General features: G+C 39.7%; 1 protein-coding gene across 4 annotated transcripts in view; it reads right to left on the reverse strand.

Annotated features, from left to right (window-relative positions):
* svep1 (sushi, von Willebrand factor type A, EGF and pentraxin domain containing 1) overlaps positions 1–21,654 on the reverse strand; it is an 80,468-nt gene that overhangs the window by 2,906 nt on the left and 55,908 nt on the right. For 2 of the 4 annotated variants that reach the window (XM_081392010.1, XM_081392011.1), the window contains exons 20-48: positions 21,479–21,567; positions 20,657–20,756; positions 20,237–20,350; positions 18,946–19,059; positions 18,627–18,828; positions 18,367–18,524; positions 17,627–17,825; positions 17,245–17,420; positions 16,992–17,116; positions 16,743–16,866; positions 16,374–16,544; positions 15,891–16,064; positions 15,573–15,692; positions 15,143–15,319; positions 12,945–13,029; positions 12,582–12,773; positions 12,249–12,416; positions 10,916–11,588; positions 8,067–10,783; positions 7,745–7,973; positions 7,476–7,631; positions 7,166–7,229; positions 6,827–7,000; positions 6,524–6,700; positions 5,892–6,086; positions 4,039–4,209; positions 2,635–2,730; positions 2,156–2,251; positions 180–273 (exon numbers count right to left, since the gene is read on the reverse strand). In XM_081392010.1, coding sequence (XP_081248136.1) covers positions 180–273; positions 2,156–2,251; positions 2,635–2,730; positions 4,039–4,209; positions 5,892–6,086; positions 6,524–6,700; positions 6,827–7,000; positions 7,166–7,229; positions 7,476–7,631; positions 7,745–7,973; positions 8,067–10,783; positions 10,916–11,588; positions 12,249–12,416; positions 12,582–12,773; positions 12,945–13,029; positions 15,143–15,319; positions 15,573–15,692; positions 15,891–16,064; positions 16,374–16,544; positions 16,743–16,866; positions 16,992–17,116; positions 17,245–17,420; positions 17,627–17,825; positions 18,367–18,524; positions 18,627–18,828; positions 18,946–19,059; positions 20,237–20,350; positions 20,657–20,756; positions 21,479–21,567 — 7,330 coding nt within the window. The remainder of the gene's footprint in view (positions 1–179; positions 274–2,155; positions 2,252–2,634; positions 2,731–4,038; positions 4,210–5,891; positions 6,087–6,523; positions 6,701–6,826; positions 7,001–7,165; positions 7,230–7,475; positions 7,632–7,744; positions 7,974–8,066; positions 10,784–10,915; positions 11,589–12,248; positions 12,417–12,581; positions 12,774–12,944; positions 13,030–15,142; positions 15,320–15,572; positions 15,693–15,890; positions 16,065–16,373; positions 16,545–16,742; positions 16,867–16,991; positions 17,117–17,244; positions 17,421–17,626; positions 17,826–18,366; positions 18,525–18,626; positions 18,829–18,945; positions 19,060–20,236; positions 20,351–20,656; positions 20,757–21,478; positions 21,568–21,654) is intronic. The other 2 variants (XM_081392012.1, XM_081392013.1) reach the window with 2 other exon arrangements.

Here is a 21,654-nt window from a genome sequence, read left to right on the forward strand (position 1 = left end):
CTTTACTTGTCTTTTACAATCAACGGGAACCTCCCAGACGAGTGTTTCCGTGTTCCTTGTACAGTTAGTGGAAATGCATTACATTACAATGTGTCTAGGTTTATGTAATGTAGGTCAGTAAATGTCAAAATCTCTATGCAATGTGCTTATGTCACATATATTATTTATATTTGGCCTACCTAGAGCAGTCATATCCTCCCCATCCTTGACTGCAATGACACCTGTTGGGTCGGATACACCTTCCTCCATTCAAACAGGGCATGGAACACACCGCTAAAAACACAGACAAAATACTCCTATTAACCAATAATTCATCACTAATCCAGTATATATATATTTATACTTTATAACTGTGTTGCTACAACATCAAAGTAGTGCAGTTCAAAAATGGATTATGCATGGCTTTATAGAACTTGTATAAATTGAGTTCCCAGAATTCCTATTCGCCCTAGAGACCATTGTCCTGACAGACATTTACTGTAAACCCACATCATGTAAATCAACACGGATAGAACACAAAGAGACAGACCAGCAACAACTGCAGAATGAGAGCAAGCAAGCTCTCCAGGCGAGTCTGCAAGACCCAGCTGGCTTTAATGCATATCAACAGCTCAGCGAGTAGGTTTGTTGATCTTGGTAATGGAGCTTAAAAACACACAATTACAGTTCTGCTGGTGGTGTTCTCAATAAATCTGATGCAGTTTCATTGTAAAGTTCTAGAGTTCATTCACTATGGAGATGTTCATGGTATTGTGAAAGCAAAAGCATCAATACACATCAATATGATAAGAGAAAAGAAGCAGTTTTAGCAATTAGACAGTTCAAAGTTCACTATACAAACAAAGATACTGACTTAAATGGTGACGAATAAAATCTGTTTAAATATTTAAAATAATACATTAAACTTAATTTACATTCATGTGATGAATAAGCATGAATTAACATGATTATTTCATTTAAATTAACATCTTTGACGTTAATGTGACAGTAATGTATATAATGTTTTTTAATGTATATATAAAGAGAAAGTTTATGTTTTTAGATGCTTTTTTAAATAATTTTCATTGACCAATTAGATTTTTGCAGTTAACTTAAATAGTCATGTGGTGAGAACCATTATTAATAAAAAATATAAATATTCAATGAAGTCTCTCAATTAATGGGAGTTCATATAACAAGTTTAATAAAAACAACTATAATAATTGTTATTTAAAATAATTAAGTATAGCATATCACCAGTGTCACTGCTCGACATGTCATGTCAACTGCCCCAAATCGTTTTCAATAATTGTGTTTTGTTTTACTGCTTGAGCTCCTGGGATCTACTGGATATCACTATTAGGGACCTGTTGTCACTGGTGTTGCCTGGCAACAACATGAGCATGACACTGGATGACCCCAGGAGAATGAGCCACGGCCCCATCCCACCATGAGGTCCTTCTGTCTATAATCAGTGCACTCCACCCTACATTTAAACTCTTACGTTTAATCGGTTTATCATAATGTCTTTTGTTAACAGCAAGAGATATTTCCCTAAATAGCCTCTTTTACAGTTGAACTAAATGCCAATTCACACCGCACAGACAAACAGGTTTGTTGGGTTTTATTGGATCAGTGTCACTGTCTGTTGGTGTTGGTCGGGTTTGTTTTCACCCCACTAGACATGTTCAATCAGCGTTTTTCTGTGTCTGTTAGGGGGGGCAGTGTGAACATATGTGTGACAATTATTTTTTCATAAAATTCTAAATTCAACGGCCAACTTGTTTGTTCTCTGTGCTGTGTGATTTGGCCTTAAGACTTATGCTAACAGGCAAGATCACAGGTAGCTTGAGGTAAATGTGCAGATGTTCTCTAGACTCCATTAATTGGCTGTAATTAAATACTGTGAGGTTATCACTCATTGTTTAATTTGTCTCAAATTGTCAGGACTAAAATATTGATATTTCTACTTCCGCAGTTTTGTAGATTTTGTTTTATTATTGTTTGATTGCTTCTTTTGTTCTACTCATTTGTAAGTCACTTCAGATGAAAGCGTCTGCTAAATGATTGCACTGACTAGTCAACTAGTTCTGCGACTAATCATTATTTATGTGATAAATTAACTAGTTTTCTCGACGACCATCATGAGTCATCACATACAAACACAAACTCTTACCACTGTGGCAGCGTGTGCCCGTCCATCCTGCTGGACATTCACACTGGTATGGAGCGACACAGCGTCCTCCATTGAGACACGGTAGGATGCAGATCGCTGCAAAAAAATGCACATGCTTTATGAAATTGTGTGACATCTGGGTTGATAAGGCAGGAATGATCAGAATTAGTTCAGTTAACTATTTAAAACCAACCTCTCTTTCACTTTCTACTTCCCATATATTCATGCATGTACTGACATTCACACCACACCCAACAATTCTGGCTTTCCGATAAAGAAGTAGTGAAGCCACAGAGAGAAATGCAGCTTGGTTTTGTGGGATGACTGGTAATGAGCAAGGCTTTTTAAGAAGCTGCTGTAATGCACGATGTTACTGTTTCATGAACTGTTGCCAAAATGAATGGACTGTCATGTAGAAATAATCATCTCTGTTTGTGTATGCAGTTGTTGTTATTGTGGATGTTTGAGTGTGTACTTACGCTCCTCACAAAATCGTCCCATCCATCCCTCTGGACAGGAGCAAGTGTTTGGTCTTTGGCACACACCTCCATTCTGACACTGGAGCCAACACACAGCTGCACAAACACAACATGATAGGTACAGTGATGAAACTGACACAATCTTAAAAGCAGAAACTGTACACAGTGCCACTTTCCTACAGAATTCCAAAATGCTACGAAAAGACATGCAGTATTCAAAGAACTAGATGTTAGATGTTCAGACCGGTGTGAAATTGCACTGATCTGAGTTCATTTCTGCAAGTACTCAAACCATCCGAGCCAAAGACTCCAAGACCAAAAGAGAGGCTCACAAAAGAGAGGCTCAGAAGGGCTTACAGCAAAGTACAAGGTTAAAACATTAACATGCAAAAAAATTAAAGCTTTATACACCGAATCATTCATGCCTTATTGAAAAGAGTGACATCCATACCAAAGCCCATCTCTATAATCTCTGTGAGACAACGCTGTTGTTCAATGGCTATTATAAAATAAATTCTGGCCCTGCATTTGTCAATTTAGCATTCTAGCTATGCTAAAATACAGTAACATCTATGACACAAAGTAACAGTTAGCTATACTTGTATATCATTGCACAGCACCTATTGAGAACATTGTTATTATAGATGTCAGGTACTATAACTTAATGACAATTAAAATTATTATAAAATAATATTTTATAAGGAGCTTGAGGTTATACTATATCGAAAGGCGTTAAAAAGAAGCGTTAAAATGTTTGGGGTCAACATTTTTTTTTTCAAATGCTGTTCTTTTGAACTTTCTATTGTGTATCACAGTTTCCACACAAAAATTAAGCAGTACAACCGTTTTCAACATTGATAATAATAAGAAATGTTTCTTGAGCACCAGATCAGCATATTAGAATGATTTCTGACGGATCATGTGACACGGAAGACTTCTAAATAGTTATATTGTAACAATATATTTACAATATACCTGTTTTTTACTGTATTTTGATCAAATAAATGCTGCCTTGGTGAACATGATCTTACCACCCCCAAACCTCAAATGGTAGTGTAGATCAACAAGTTAAATATTTGCTAAATAATTGCTATTTGCAATAATGTACAGAAAGGGAATGGAACTTTGGAGTTTCTTTTGAATAATTGAGTGAGAATAATTGAATAAATAAGTGAGACTTTTGACACCAAAAATGCACAAATAGCGCTAGTAAATCTCAAGCCATTGACTAGCAGTGTTGCTTAATAGTCATTAGCTATAAAGATGTCCAAATTGCCCAGTGCTCGTGTTTATATGTGTAAATGTGCAAGACCAATCAAAGGGAATGGCAGGATTTTGCAAAGATACAGAAAAAGGCTGAAGGCAGAACTCCAAGTGGGATTTAAGGGCAAGTCCTTGTGCTACCTTTGCAGGTAGGAGGTGGGGTCCAAGTGCCATTCTCCAAGCACACACTCCTGCTAGAACCCTCCATGGTGTAGCCTGCGTAACATGAGTACACCACCACATCTCCAAACTGGAACACTGCCCCACGGACTATCCCATTTGCCACGTACAGTGGTGGGCCGCAGGACACCCCTGTGTGTGATTAAAATGGACCGGACCAGTAGGTTAGAAAGGAAGATTCTCAGCCAGGCTGAGCAGTCCATTGAAGAACTAAAGAGAGAGCTTTCTGGGTCTTTAAAGGATGGTTAAGAAATGGCATTTTCTTGAGCTCTCTAATTTCAATCTTTTTAGGTAGTTGTATTTGAGAGTATTTGCGTTGTTAATTAGTGTGGGGGACATACAAACAAATCCACAAAACAGAAGATGGTGCACGAGAAATGCACATTTGAGAGATGACATCATAGTATCCTCTCACATCTGATAATAGTAATGCTACAGGCAGTAAGTGAAGTTCAACAGGTGTCTCACAGAGAGAAAAGTGAATATACACACATAATGTTCAGATTCAGGCAATAACCAACTATAAATGTGCACACAATCCACCACATATATATGCATGTCATATTACAGAGCTAGCATGCAAATTGCCCAAGGATCAAAATAACACAAATAATACAAAACAACAAAGGAACATTAACTAACTATGAGAGAAAACTGACTAGTATTATTTTGTATGATAGCATGCAGAAGCATGGATAGAGGAAAATAGAGGTGAAAGTTTCCAAAAACACACAGACAGTACGATAGAGATTCCATGCAATGAGAAAAGCAGAGCTTACAATCAATGTGACACGTAAGCCATGTTCCAAAACCTAGTGAGCTATTGAAATTGATTTTAATAGAGCATGTTGGTATGCTAATGGAAAAACATTCTAGTAATAATCATAAAAATACACAGCCACACAAATATTGGGTAAACGAATATTTTTTTAACTACACATATTCCACTCAATACTGAAAAGTGTTGATTAATTCAATTTATTTTTAATCAACTTTTCTCTCATCTCATCTGCCATCTTGGATTTATTTATTTTTCACTGAACTGAATATAATGTATTCTGAGACTTAGAGTTTGGGCAAAACAAGAATCTCAGGAATAATTAGGATACCTGCTTTTGCATCAGGAGCATGCCTGAAATGCCTTAAAATGCTGCCTCTGTAGCAGCTCACTAGGGTTTGGAACAGATCATTTGTCTTCAACACCATTAGAATTGGCACCCATATACTGTATGTCTCTAATAAAACTTTCCACAATTCTTTCTTTCTTTCTTTCTTTCTTTCATTACAAATGAATTTGCACTAATTGTGATGCTGCAGCCTGAATGAGGAACTGAATGAGGAGTTATTGGTTATTGGTCAAATCTTACTCCTCAATCTGATGTAATCAGCAGCTGTGCTTGAGTCAGCACGATTACATGAAGTGGAAGTACTTAGGGACAAAGTTCGTAGTTTCTTAACCCATCACAATATAACAAATCTCCAGCTCATGAAATCCGGAAGTCTATTTGCCATCGATTTTGTTAATATGCAAATTGTGAGTAGAGTATGTGATTTAGAAATTTTCGTGCTGAACATATTCAGATTTATCATGGGATAGTGAGGTGCACCAAAGAGAAGCTTAAATATATTTTAATATTGCCCAAATATCTTGGAAAAGTATTTTAGATATTCTGCCTGTGCTGAATAATTCCCCTAACATTTGGTGCAAAATGCTTTTGGACATTAAAATAAATTCATATAATAAAGCCATTTTTTTTCATTCAAAGCAACTAATAAATACAGTAAAGATGGAAATAATGAATGCTTGTACTCACTCTCGCATACTGCAGAGATGGGGGTCCAGGTCTGATCACTCCTGCAAGTTAAAGTGCCGTTACCTTTTCTCTGGTAACCTTTGAACCGCTGACCTTTAGGACAACTGACTGGTATTGTCTGGCCTACCAGGAAAGCCGGCTGAGCAATGTTGACATTGGCTCCAGTCCAGCCAGGAGGAGGGGGGCAGGGTTTGGCTGTGTGTATGTGTGTGGGGGGGGGATAAGATTTGAGTCATATATTACTGTAAAGCCTTGCTGGATAAACAAAAAAGCAGACCTATAATGCAGCAAGTAACATCTTAACTTCTTAGAAATGTAAATTTAGTTTGTATGTTTCTTGGTGGAAAGTAAGGTGTTTTGCAATTCTCTCATTGACGAAGGTCTAACAGAAGTCTTATACTGGCTTGGTTGTTAAATTACTTTCCCAAAAATGTCTGACATTGTATTCAATCTATACTGAGCCTTAATTTCTTACAATGGAAGTTATGTGAGCAGAAAATACTACTCACAACAGTGTATTTAACACCTGGATAAATGGGGTTGTGAGTACTTTTTAAAAATGCAAGTCCCTCATCCAGAAAGCTTCCCTTTAAATATTGCCAGAGAATTTGAAACCATATTACTTGACATACGTATACAGACTGGGAAGGGTGAACTCCAGGAGCCGTTTCCCACACACATGACGAGAAACTCTCCCTGCAGCGTGTAGCCTTTGTCACAGTGGAACTCAAGAGCACGCCCGTTTGACAGGTTGTGCTCATGCACTTTTCCATTCAACAAATCTGTTATCTTCTCACAGCCTCCTGAAACTGTGAGTTTATGTATGTGCATTTGTGAAAAAAAGAAGAGTAAAGAATGGAAAAAGGTTAGATAGAGAAACACGGAAAGTGTTTTAAACACTTAAAGCTAAAGAGTGACTGTTTATCTATTCTTACCTTCACACACTGGTATAGGTAAGCTCCATGTTCTGTTGGCTTGGCAAGTGAGGTTCTGTGAACCAACCAAAGTCATTCCTGAATGACACATGTAACTCACAATACTCTGGTATGTCTGACCACTGGACAAAGTAACAGCATGGGGAACCACTGGTGGAGGACCACATGATACAGCTAGACAAAAGATGAGTTTAGAGATCAAGTAGAATGAATGTGTAATAATAACAATAACAATATAACTATTAACAACTTGTTATTAATTAACAACTTTTTTTCTTAAGCATAAACGGGTAAGAAAAACTTACCAAATCTTGTTAATTATTAAAGATAACGTCTTACCAGCACACACTGGCTGAATTCCACTCCAGGTTTTATCACCTTGACATATCTGAATAGAATCACCCTGGATGATGTGAAATAAGAATATAAATATATACATGCTTTTGGCTTATTAAATCTTATTCACCACTATTATAAACACATTTATTGGGACAATGTTTTGGGGGGAAATATGGCATTCGATAATATAAGGAGTAAGGACTAATCCCCTTTCCAGGGTGTTTCTCTGCCTACGGCCTGAGACAATGGGATAGGCTCCTGCATAGGTCAAGCAGTTTAGAAATGGATTGATAAATAAATAAATACGTACCTGTATTTCAAATCCCGGTAGACAAGTATGGCTGATAATATCTCCATAATTGTAGCTCTTGCCCTCAACCAAACCATTAAGAATGGCGAGAGGCTTCTCACAAATAACAGGCACACAAGACTTGGAAGAGAAAGATGGAGACCATTTGCCAGAGATCTGGATGAAATAAAAGGAAAATAACATTGAGACATTATTTGAAAATGACAAATTTATCAGCAAATGATGCAAGGAGTGTCTACACAGAATGATAATCTTAACATATCACTTACTGTACACTCAGATAATCCAGGTCCCTCAAGAAAGTACCCTGGTCTACAGGAGATTATGATTGCGCCCCCTACAGGTGTGAGCTGCTTGCCTGTGACAACTACATTGGTGAGGTTAGCAGGCAGCCTGCAGGGTGAAAGTCGACATCTGACGCTGTGTTTGGACCAGGTGCCATCACTTTCACAGGTAATTGAGTCTGTCTTTGTTGCTAACTCAAAGCCTTCTTTACACCTGTGTAAAGTGGAAACATGAAGTTGAATGCATCTTAGCATTTTTATTTGTACAATTTAGCTTTTATTGGATGTTTATGTTATGTCAAAGTACCTGTACTGAGCTTTGCTGCCATAGGTTAACACCACTCCTGCAGTCTCTGCATTTGGGATGAGAGGGGGCACTCCACAAGAAACTGGTTCACAGTTCAGGTTAGGCTCTCCCCATCTACCCAACCTTCCACAGGAAAGATGGGGAAAACCTTTCAAATTATATCCTGGCCTGCAGCGGTAGGTGACTGTATCAATAGAGTATGCAGCACTGCCTTGTACGACAGCATTAGGCACAGCTGGGGGAGGGCTGGAACATCTCCCTCGGGTGCAGATGGGTACTCCTGGACTCCACACTCCGCCCTTGTCACATATGGCCTCTGGGGGGCCAAGAATTTTATAGCCATCATCACATCGGAACCAGATGCTTGCACCACAGGTGTGGTCTCGGCCGAGAATGGTGCCGTACTTCAGAACCGGGGTACTGCAGACACATGGTCGGCATTCTGGAACTTGCCCCAGCCAGACACCCTCGGCAGCACATCGTAAAACCGGATTGCCAAATACCTCATAGCCTGGAAAGCAAATATACTCCACGACATCCTCAAAATTAAAGCTTGATCCATTCAGATAACCATGGCTAATGTCCTCAGGTGGGTCGCATGTGACTATGTCGCACCGCGGAGGAGGGTCATCCCATAGTCCATCAGCTCTGCATATTAGCGTAGGATTTCCCGTCAAGACGTAGCCAATGTCACACGCATACCTAACCATACCGTTGAAGCCATAATCCGTGCCTGTTACTCTGCCATTTTCAATTACCGGTGGTTGACCACAGTTGGCTGGAAGGCACTTTGGAGGAGCCTCACTCCAACTGCCATTGGCCGAACAAACACTTGTCGGCGCCCCCTGTAGGATGAAGCCAAGATTGCAGCTGAACAACAACCTCTTACCAAACGTATAGTCGTCTCCTCTTACTAAAACTTCCTTTGATACAGCAGGGCGCCCACAGTAGACTGCTCTACACGTTGGAGCTTTGTTGTCCCATTTCCCATCAACCCGACAAGTTCTAGTTTTAACACCCTCAAGAACAAACCCTTTATGGCATTCATAATGAATAAGCATCCTGACGTGAAAGGATTTTCCAATCACCTCACCATTCGCAATGCCTCCAGGATTACCACATGAGATAGGCAAACAGCGAGGAGCATCATCACTCCACTGCTGCCCAGAGATACACTGTCGAATTGTCTGTCCACTGAGCTCGTAACCCTCCTCGCAACTGTACTCTGCGAGGCTGCCATGTGGGCTATTTGATACCATAACTGATCCATATTCAGGGCTGGGTGGAGTCTCACACTGTGCCGGAGCACACACAGGTGCGGTTCCATTCCACGTGCCATCTTCTTGGCACATCAACATGACACCACCATTAATTTCATAGCCAGCATGACAGTGATATCGAACTAGCGAACCATGTAAAAAGCTGTTGTCTACTGGTAAATGTTGGCTTGTAAGTGTGTCATCGTCATCTTCTTTGACCTTCAAGTAGTCACCAAAATCAATATGCGGAGGCAGGCCGCAGTCAGCAGGAGTACATTTTGGCTCAGAGCTTGACCAGCCATGTTCTTCACAAGTGAGATGATTATTACCCACTAGCAGAAAACCTGGGAAGCAGCTATAGAAGATAGTAACCCCAAACTTGCGGTCCCGTCCTTCTACAAAGCCATTGTCAATTGGTTTTGGAGGAGAACAGTAAATCTGCACACAGGTAGGAGCCTCCTGGTGCCACTGTCCATTCTCTAGACAGGTGAGGGTTTCTGGGCCTTGTAAGCGGTACCCCCTTTGGCAGGAATATGTAACTGATTGGCTAAACTGAAGCCTGGAGTATCTAACAGAACCATTGGGAATCTCCTTGGGTGCAGCACACTTAACAGGGTGACATACAGGTACACCTCCTATCCAAAGTCCACTTTGACCACAAAGCACAGTGCTGTTACCTACTAAGTCATACCCTGCCTTACAGCTATAGATGGCAGTACTAAGATACATTAGTCCTTGAACATCCACAATTCCATTTGGTATGTCCTCAGGCTGTGGGCATTCAATAGGAATGCACTCAGGATAAGGTTTACTCCAGTTCCCATCTGCCTGGCAACGGACAGAAGCTTCCTTCCGGAGTGTAAAGCCATCCATGCAAGAGTAGGTCACCACACTAGCAAAGTAGGACAGTGTGTCAGATGGGTCACCAAAGGCAACCTCAGGGGGAGGTCCACAAAACACCTGTTTGCAGACAGGGAAAGAGTCATTCCACTCTTGGGATGGGGTACAACGAAGAGTTCGTGCTCCATGGAGAACATAACCTTCCTCACAAGAAAGCTCCACAGTGCCTGAGTCAGAATCCAATCCACGCAGTACAAGGTGATTCTCCTCTAAAGGTGGTTCGGGGCACCGTACTGGGGAACAACTTGGGGTTACGCTCTTTTCCCAATTTTCGGACTTTAAACAAGTCCATACTGAATCTCCAATGAGTTCATATCCCTCGTTGCAGAAAAATTCCACCTTGCTGCCGACTTCAAAGGTGGAGCCGTGATAATAGCCATTTTTTATATCAGGTGGAGTAGGGCAGGTGAGAGGAACACAAACAGCAGGAGGGTTGTTGTTCGACCACTGCTTATTGGCCATGCATATACGTTCAGCTTTTCCAGTTAGGCGATAACCATCGTTGCAAGCATAGGTCACTCTACTGGTGTATACATAGCCGTTCTTTCTTAGTTGGCCCTACATAGAGAAAAAAATCAAATATGTGTATTAATGGATATGAAATAATCAAGAATTACATTAACATAAGAATTCTCTCTTGTTTTGTTTAAATAAATATATATCATGCATCCCAGACAGTATTGAATTTACCTGGATAAAACCATTTGCCAAGCGAGTAGGGCTGGGACAGGAAATAGGCTGGCATGTGGGCAAGACACCTCCCCACTCACCATTGGCTTTACAAATTCTCCTTTTCTCTCCTCGAATGAAATACCCCTTGTCACAGCTGTAAGCAATTACCGCTCCAAAACTGTAATTGCTCCCACTTACATAGCCCTTCTCAATACTGTCTGGCTTTGAGCATCTGACAGGCATACAGCCAATGTCCAAAGGTGAGGGTGTCCACTCTCCCCCTATCAAGCACTTCAGGGTTCCTGTTGTGTTGAGAACAAAGCCCTCCTCACACTTGTAGTTGACCTCTGTGTTGCTAGCATACTTCAGTTTGTTTATGGAGTCCAGAATGGCATGAGGTAAATCTGGGGGACGCTGGCAGAAGTTGGCAATGCAATGAGGAATGCCAAAGCCATCCGGGGGTGCCCAAACACCTTGGGAATTGCAGAACAGTTTTGTATTGTTACCAGCAGTGTAGCCATCATCGCAGAAATAGATAGCAGTGTCCCCAAAAAGCTGGTGTCCAGTGTCAGGTAGGGCATGGTCAACTTGGGGTGGTGGCCCACAAGACAGAGGCACACACTGGGCAGAATTACGAGTCCAGTTGCCACTTGGGAGGCATTCTTGAGTTTCTATGCCAAGCAGGGTGTAACTACAATAAGACAAATTTTACAAATCATTGTTATCAAATCATTCCTACAGTAATTGAAAATGGTATTTTACAGGGCATCAAACATCTGTTTTTGCTGAACGCAGACAAATTAGGGGTTGCACAGATTAGTCGACTTTAATGCTCTGCCATGTCGCTTTAAGTTTGACATCAACTCGTGCAGATCGCACACACAGACATTCAGTAGCACAGAAATGTATTGTCAACACTGTGATTTACTTCTTTTTAGAGAAGCTGGCAGGTAGAATTAACTTGCATGCAATCGCTCTATCACTAATGTATTCATATAAAAGTAATCTTTACTTTTCTACTTTATCTGTATCTCATTTAGAATGAGCAGAAATCTGTGAGAAATATAATGGCCCAAAGACAAAAGAACTGATAAAAATAAGCTGTCATGTAGGAGCAATAGCCACAAGGGCAGCGCTGTGTCATAGCTGTGCACAAGGCAACACGCGTTCGAGTCTCAGCTTGAGGTTCAGGTTATTTGTTCATTAATTTCGTCATCGGCAAATAGTAGACGTCAACTCGACTTTCATCACATAAATGTTGACTTAAAAAAAAACTGAAGTCGTTTAACCCCTAAGACAAATATAATCGACTAAGAGCTTTTGGCACACAAGTATACACGAATGAAGTTACCCCTCTTTGCAAATATAGATGATTCTGCTACCCAGCGTAAAGTTGTCTCCCTTAATCACAGCGTCCCTTAAAGGAGGAGGTTTGCCACAGTCCACTCTGGCACAGAGGGGGGGAGGAAATGCCCACTTTCCTGATGACTCACACTTCAGTTCCATGGCACCCAGCAATCTTTACACAAAAAAAAATGGTGAGTCAACACATTCTCTGGCTGTGTATTCTCTATTCATTCTTTATCTAGATTGTGTATAAACCAACCATATCATCTAAAACGTTTTCCAGAATGGTCCCTGCTACAATTATCATGCAGTCAGTGTAAAATGTATCAGACTTTACCTGTATCCCTCTATGCAGGTGTAGGTTAGCGTGGAGAGGAAGACTTTCCCATTGAGGGTATACTCAGCATAATCCACCACTGGGGGATCACCACAGGTTACAGGCTTACAAACATGGGCCTCTCTGCTCCACTTCATATCCGATTGACACTGGCTTTCTATTGGCTCTTGGGGGACATAGCCCTTCTCACAACTGCAGCAGAGCAAAAAAATACGAAGATTAGCTACACACAAATATATCATCCTTTCCCAGTATGTTATTAAAAATTTATTTTTTATTTTTTTCATATTTAAACAGGTCTCTTAAAAGTGGCTATACAATACCTCTAGAAACCGACTCTACATCTAACACTGACAGTGATACCTGAAAGTCACCTTGCTTCCGTATGTGAAGTTTGCCCCTTTTAGGATTCCATTTTCTGGGAGAGTGGGTTGAGCACAGGAAAGGGCTGTGGGAGGAGGTCATTAGAAGCAGATTATGTTAAGTGTTTTAAACGCACTTCAGACTTCAGACAGAAATTGTCTTCATCATTGCATTAAATTCCGTTATGTCAAGAAAAAAATCAATGCATCTGGAGAGTACCGGGAATCCGCCAAAGCAAAATGCATGTAACTTTGAGTGACATACAGTAATCTGAGGTTACCAGGCATAAAAGCCTCATAAAAGCTGCTGGCTAAGGTTCAGAATAACGTTCAGTGTGCTGGCAATGCAAAAATACTGAATTGTTCCAGTAACATGGACTGAACAAAGCTGAACAATTGTTTATATGATAAGGTACCTACAGTGCTGGTCAGAATTATGTGCCCCCTTGGTAAATATGATCAAAGATGGCTGTAAAAATAAATCTGCATTGTTTATCCTTTTGATATTTTATTCTAAAAAAATGCAAAAATCTAACCTTTTTATTAAAGTAAAATAATTGAAAGAGGGGGGAAAATCACATTATGAAATAAAAAAAATTCTACAAAACACATTGGGAACAATTATTTGCCCCCTTTTATTAAAAGATGAAACAAAAAAATAGCTTTTTTGGCAGCAAACACTTAAGATGGGTTTGGTGCACACAGGGATAAAAAGTACCCCATGTGTAAAATGAAATACTCTGCTGTATCCTTAATGCTGTGGGCCTAATTTTCTGCCAGAGGTCCTGGACATCTTGTTCAGATACATGGCATTATGGATTCGATCAAATACCAACAGATAAAAAATCAAAACCTGACAGCCTGTGCTAGAAATCATATAACGGGCCATGTTCGGATCCTCCAACAGGACTGTGATCCAAAAACAAACAAACAAAATCAAAACAAAAATGGGTCACTGAGCAAAAAACCAAGCATCTGCAATGGCCATCCCAGTCCCTGACCTGAACCCTATAGAAAATGAGTGGACTGAACTGAAGAGAAGAAGCACCAACATGGATCTGGGAATCTGAAGGATCTGGAGAGATTCTGTATGGAGGAATGGTCTCTGAGCTCTTGTCAGGTGTTCTACAAACTCATCAGGCATTATAGGAGAAGACTCAGAGCTGTAATCTTGGAAAAAGGAGGTTGCAAAAAGTATTTAATAAAAGGGGGCAAATAATTGTTCCAAACATATTTTGGAGAAAAAAAACCCCACTTTCAATTCTTTTACTTCAATGAGAGGTTAGATTTTTGCTAATTTTTTTTAATAAAATATCAAAAGGATTAACAATGCAGATTTATGTTTTACAACCATCTTTGATCATATTTACCAAGGGTGCAAATAATTCTGGCCAGCACTGTATATATACACAGGATGTTTCTATCAGGTCAGTTTCCCAACCCCAAACCCAGCAATAAGATTAAGAAACAATGTATCTCTGCATTGTACGTGGTACGATTACACAAACATTTACATATAAATTGGAGGCTCCAACCATTTGGATCCAAATACAAGCTCTAATTAGATACTATTATCTAACTACTATTACATTAGTACATTAATGGAATATTTGCAATGGCTTGCCTCTTCTAATTCTAGTAAAGAATAAAACATGAATTATGTTCAAATCATTGTGTTGTGTACTAGCTTTGTTTTCTTATTTGCTACACTACTGTTTAAATTTTTGTAAGATTTTTGTTTTGTTTTTGAAAAAAGCTTATGCTCACCAAGGCTGAATTTAATTGATTAAAGTACAGTAAAAAATGACAGTAAAAACAGTAATGTTGTGAAATATTATTACAAATTAAAATAACTCTTTTCTATTTTAATATAATTTAAAATTTAATTCATTCCTGTGATGGCAGAGCCGAATTTTTGGCAGTCCTTACTCCAGGCTTCAGTGTCACATGATCCTCCAAAATCATTATATGCTGATGATTTGGTGCTCAAGAAACATTTCTTTTATTATCAGTGTTGAAAACAGTTGTGCTGTTTAATATTTTTGTGTAAACTGTGATACTTTTTTTCATTTATATGCTACTTTGCTGAATAAAATGATTAATTTCTTTAAAAAAAATCATATTGACCCCAAACTTTTGAACGGTAGTGTATATAGGCAAACAGTAGCACCAGTGTACAAATCTGAAAGATAGGCCTACCTTTGCAGTATGGGACATCTTCCTTCCATATTCCTTCCTCTGTGCAGGAAAGACGGGATGAGCCAATCAACTCATAGCCTTCCTTACAGGAAAAGACCACCTCACTGCCCATGATGAAATTACTGCCCTCGCGGTGCCCAAACTCCGGAATACCTGGATCTTTACATTTTACAGGCTCTTGTGAAAACAAACAAAAACAAAAATAATTGTCTTCAGTTTATGAATGTATTTGTTAAGAAAAATACATTAGTGATTTTAGAAACTTGTTGTGGACAATATGTTGTCCGATTTGGCAGACAGGTCCAAAATGCAAAAATGCAATAATAATGAATCAAATGAGTGGACTGGCAGTGCACTCATCAAGAGACTGCTACCAGTGGAAAATAATTTGGCCATATAAATTGTTCAACTTATAATGAAATTGTATTACCTGTGCAGTTTCTTCCATCTCCACTGTAAGGAGGTATGCAGGTGCATATATGAGAGCCATCAGTGTTCTGGCAACTAGCATGTTCATCACATTCAGAGCCCAGAGAACATTCGTCCACATCTGTAATACAAGCACAAACCAACATTAGAACAAAGGAATGCAATGTGTAAATGATAAATGAAAGACTGTATGTATGTAAAACGATATTTCAGGTTCCATGTGCACCTGTGCATAGTAGTTCTTGATAACTCTGATATAGACCTATTGTCTATTCACTGCCCATCTGCTTCTTTCAAATATTTGCTGTGTATCTCTTACCCAGACAGGCAGGTGGGTTGCTAATCCATTTTCCATTATTGGTACACAGCATTTTACTCTCTCCGAGTAGATAGAACCCTGGTTTACATTGATAAAGCACTGAGCTCCCAGCATAGAAATCTTCTCCATGATACTGGCCATGCTCCAGATCAGGGGGAGGACCACATTCCACACCTGCATATATAGAGAAAGGCCCTGGTGCAGATTAATGACAGTTCTGGTACTGGGTAATGAGTAACGTTAATACTACATTGTGTTTGTATGCAGTACATGTGAGTATGCACACAAACGCGTCTATTTGTGTTATGGCATGTGTTTATTTGCATTTAAAAAATTTAAACAAAAGTTGTACGATTGTATCTCAGTACAGTGTAAGTATATTGTTGTAAACATGGCTGTGATTGACTGTTTAAACTGTGACACATGTTCAAAACTACAGCTTTTGTGTATTTTGTTGTTTATCTGTGCATTCACATCACTCACGTTCACATATTGGCTCTGCATGGCTCCACTGGCCTCTGTTTAAGCACTGCTGCACTGGCTCCCCCACCAGATAGAACCCGGGACTGCAAGAGAACTGCACCTTAGAGCCTGGATTCACAGCTTTACTGGATGAGCGCAGTTGAGAAACAGAAGATTCCACCAGGGGGCAGTCTAACAAAGACCAAAACAGATGACACCAAATGTTACAATGGCACATGGTTAGGTTAATATGTGTTTGGTAGTTACACATCAGGATACATTTGATAAAAATCAGACAAAATGTGAGTCCTGTTGTTGTGTAGTAGTATGAAAACCAACCAAGACCTGCAGAGGTTGATCGACAATAACAGAAAAATACTTCATTCTTACCAGCGCAGAAAATGCTCTTGCTGCTTGTCTTTACTCGGCCTGTGACCCCTCCTAAGAAGTCAGGCCAGGCAAACACATTCCCTTTCTGCAGATCACGTGGACAGCTGCTGGCCAGAGACCTGATCTGAGAATAGTGGAAATATGCTTAGTTTCTAATCTAAGAGCAGTTCAGAAAAATACTTTTTTTCGGTCTTGGTGAACTCAGTACACTGTTAACATGAAGAGTAAGGAATGTGTATAAAGTGTTACCTGCTGTGGTGTTAAAACATAGTTCCATATATTAAGTTGGCTAACAGTGCCCACAAAGGACTCTACTGGGTTGAAGCCATCCCCCCTCTGGTCCTGATCCTGTCCAAGTACCAGAGCGCCCCCTCCTGTTTGATGTATAGAGCAAACATTTCATCTTCTGGACGCACACACTCTTTGAAGCACCATAATGCAATAAAGGTGTTTTAATAAACTGGCAGTGTGTTTAAAATGTTTATCAGGTATTAAGGTCAACCTGGTATGGTAGTGCCGACTGATAATCCTTTCCCTCCATCTGATGGGCTCCCATCAATATAGACTCTCCAATCACCATCCTTGCTGCGCCATGATACACCAATGTGGTGCCAGAGGCCATCATTTACTGCTGGGCAGTCAGTGATCCGCTCCTTTCCGTTAACATACAACACCCACCTGAAAGTAAGAAAAACAAGGGAAGACAGACATGAGAATGCAAGAAAGAGAGTGAGGATTAAACAAGAGTAAAACCAAACCCTTGTTTGGCTTTTATATTTGTTTGGGTGTTGGTACGACCAACTTACATAATTTAAACATGTTAAACAGGTCATAGCATATACGCATATTCAAATGAGGTATGCAAAAGAAAACACAGCTCTCACCCATTATAGTCGATGAGGAGGAAGGCATTGTCACTTCCCTCTACAGCGTAGGAGATGGGAGTTCCATAATTAACAGTGTCTGATGACCTCATCCAGAATGTACATGTGATCTGTGTAAGAGATGGCATCTGACCGTCCATCATCACATAACCATGGATACCAGAAACTTCAAACTCCAGATCAAAGGAATAGGGCAGTTCTGTTTAGACAATAACAACAACAACAACAACAGATGATATACAGTATTATACATTCATTTTTAATAAGTATATATAATTTTTGTGTCTGAGGTTAACTCATGTCAATTAGGTTTTACCCCCAACTATTATATAACAAATGTATATAAACGTATATAATTATAAATTATATATTATATATGAATGTATTCATTTGTGGGATGTCGGAAAGATGCAGAAGTTCAAAGCAAATGTTTCTGCAGCTTAATTCTAATAAATAGTCTTTTTAGACTGGGGAGGAAGTCTGGTTCTGAGAGTTATGGTTTGTTGTCACAGTACATCAAACTTTATCTGAAAACATAAATGAAAAATTTATTCTGTATAACAGGGTGTGAAAATGAACAGCCTATTGGATCATTTTAAGTGCTGCTGGGAATTTTCCAAACTTTTCTGGGAACGCATCTAAATTAAAGTGACACTATTCTGTCTCTAACAAGCCTTTGTAAAACTTATCTCTATGATGATGATGATTTCCATGATTTTTTCATCTCTTTCCCTCAATACCTGTCTCACACCTGGTTCCATTGAACCCAGGAGGGCATCGGCAGGTGAAAGTAGCCACTCCATCCACGCAGGTTGCACCATTCAAACACAAATTCGGTTCACAGTCGTCTACGTCCACCTGGCACAGTCTGCCTCTGTATCCATTCACACATTCACACCTGATCGCAAATGCGAGACAAAGTCTGTTATCTATCATATGTCTGTTGTTGATTGCATTATAAACATGCATGAACAGTTTCCACAAAGGTTTCCTCACGAACCTGAAATCACTGACAGCATCCACACATGTACCTCCATTCAGACAGGGGGCGCTGTAGCACTCATCAACGTCAACCTCACAATTGTCGCCAGTGAAGCCATGAGGACATGTGCAGATATACCCACCCTCCAAGTCTTTACAAACACCTCCGTTTTGGCACGGGCTGGAAGCACACTCATTTACTTCCAACTCACAACGTGGACCTAGATGTAAATGACAAAAAAGCCATTACTGCACTACAATTTAAGAGCATTCAATTTAATGTATTATATTTGAAATGATATTCAAGTGAAGGGGTGTGGCAGAGGTGAAGTGCTGACCTGTGAATCCATCTGGACAGCTACATGTGAAGTGATTCACTTCATCCACACAGACTCCTTCATTCTGACATGGAGAAGAGCTGCATTCGTTCACCTCAGCCTCACACAGCAAGCCTTCCAGAGACAAAACACACACAAAGACATGTGGAACACCATTTTACCTGATACTTGGGACAATCAACAAGCAACCAATACGTTATTATTTCTATTATCTATATTACTATTTTGTGCTAATGTGGCAGGTCATCCTCTCCTGTATTCTGCTGTTACACCCTCACATTCATGCTGGGCCACTTTGAGAACTCAATGAGCTCAAGGGAGACAAAAGAGATGTCTTTATCAGCTGTTGTCACAAGCCAAGTTTCCATCCAAGGATTTTTAACGCATCAAAACGTTTACAGATATGGCTGATAGAAATGCTAATTATCGATAAAATTGAGACAGTGCAGACATAATCTTTGTTTATTTGAATTCAGTGCATAAATTCTATGTTGATGCTTCAAATAATTTTTCACTGTATCAGTATTTTTAATGGTCACATTACATGATACTCTCTCCATTTTTTGAGAACATGTAGGACGCAAAAGGTAGATAATTTGCGATACACCATATTTAATTTGCGATACACCAAAACTTGTATGACAAATCATTTTTTTTAAGGATGACATCATTACGCACACTATTTTATCTGTAAAAGGCCAATTGGACGCAAACAGGCTTGAGACAGCAAATTTTGCAAACTCCCCCCCCCACTTTGTAGATAACAGAACAGTGCAAAATGTGGATGGAAACTTGGCTAATGTTAAATAATGTTACTTTTCTTACACACTGTTTGAGCTCATATTTCATAATATTTGTTTTGATTCAACCTTGTACTTTTTTTTCCCCAATTCTTTTGCCACCTTGGACAAACACCCGAGACACATACATAGATTCGGAAAAGAACAAAAATACTTCAATTCAAATTCTCCATATCTAGGGCAGCCACAGGCTTAATCATGGCCACGTCTTAAAGAGGAGAGACAATGGCCTGAATGGAAAAGTGCTGTAAGGTTCTGAGAATGAGAGCTTGTGTAGTTTCACTGCCAGACTCAAGAGATTCAGAGACAGCTAAATCAATCACAATAGTGAGACTAAAGGAAACTTTCAGGACCTTTAACAGAGAGGAATTTTGGGTTTGGGATTTAATTGCCTCAAACATTTCACTTGTAGAACTTGTTTTTTGCGGTTCTTTTGGGATTCCCCAGTGTGAAGCTGCGCTGTCAGATTATGTGAGTGGGCTTTCTCATACCTACAAACCCAGGCTGACACTGACATTGGAACTCTCCCATGCCATCTCTGCACAAGCCGCCATTTTGACAAGGAGCAGAATCACATTCATCAATGTCGCTCTCACACTTGGCTCCTATAAGGCAATGAATGAGGAAAATGGGAAAAAAGTAGGCAGTGATTGGCAGTGATTAAATCAACCACAGAGGCTGAGGTAAATCTATCAAAATTAAATAGTGTAATACCAGACCAGCTGAATTATAAAAAAAAAAAAAAGATTGTAGTCTCAACTGAGTTGTCTTAAATACACACATTGCCATACATAGCACAACAGATAGTTTGAGAAAATAGTACATAAGGAAACATTAAAAGTTGTTTTCCTTAAGCCAACTGTCAATGTCTGTTTTTTACTTGTGAGTTATGGTTATAGAACATGCCAAACCTGTGAATCCCGGAAGACAGGTGCATACATATCCGACCCCGACTTCCTCACAAGTGCCTTGGTTTTGACACGGATTGAGGAGACATTCATGGAACTTCTGCTGGAGAGAGTAGAGCTAAATTTTCAGCTATTTTACTCCAGCCCCCAGAGGGTACTGTGACATCAACCAAAAGTTATAAACACTATCCATCTGAATGTCACGGCATTAAATAATAAAATAGCAAATCAAACAGATGATGCAAAAACTTTCTTCAGTACTAACTATTTTAAGTAAAGCATCTACTATATAATGGCTGTATGATGTCAGTTCTTCTAAAAAATGAGCCAGTGATTTTGTTTAATGTTTTGTCTGTGATATCTTTCTTTAAAATAAAACACTTGTTATTTGGAATTCATAACAATGGCATTCATACATTTATTTGTGTGAATTAAGTGTCCAAATATATTTTAGGCTTACTACATGTGATCCAAACACAGCAGGAACTAATTTCAAAGTTCAAAAGATTTCCAGATTCAGGTACTAACGGGTGAAAGTGAGAAGACGACTAGAGATGCACGGTTGGCGGTTACAGCCGCGGACTCCACGGATAAACCGCGGATCGGGCGGATGACGTGACGAAAAATAATATTTTAATTAAATTCGGGCGGGTAGTTGAACCAATCAAATGAAAAATATACACCAATCAGCGGATGGCGGGCGGGTGCGGTTTTGAAAATTGGTCAAAAACGTTGGTGTGGATGGATGGCGGATGGATGATGAGTTTTGTGATGCGGTTGCTGATGAAACAATAGCCCATCCGCGCATCTCTAAAGACGACTCACCTGGCTACTGGCTTGATAATCCTTTCTCACGACCACTTCTGGCGCTGTAGTTGCACTTTCCTCTTTAGGCAGGAAACTAGAGCCAAAGCCTGAGTCAGACCAAGAGAAAAGAGGGAAAAAGTACAAGGAGACAGAAATGAGAAAATGAAACAGACAGAATAAGCACAACACAGACA

Source organism: Scardinius erythrophthalmus (assembly GCF_964197995.2).
Source record: "Scardinius erythrophthalmus genome assembly, chromosome: 2".
Classification (NCBI taxonomy): domain Eukaryota; kingdom Metazoa; phylum Chordata; class Actinopteri; order Cypriniformes; family Leuciscidae; genus Scardinius; species Scardinius erythrophthalmus.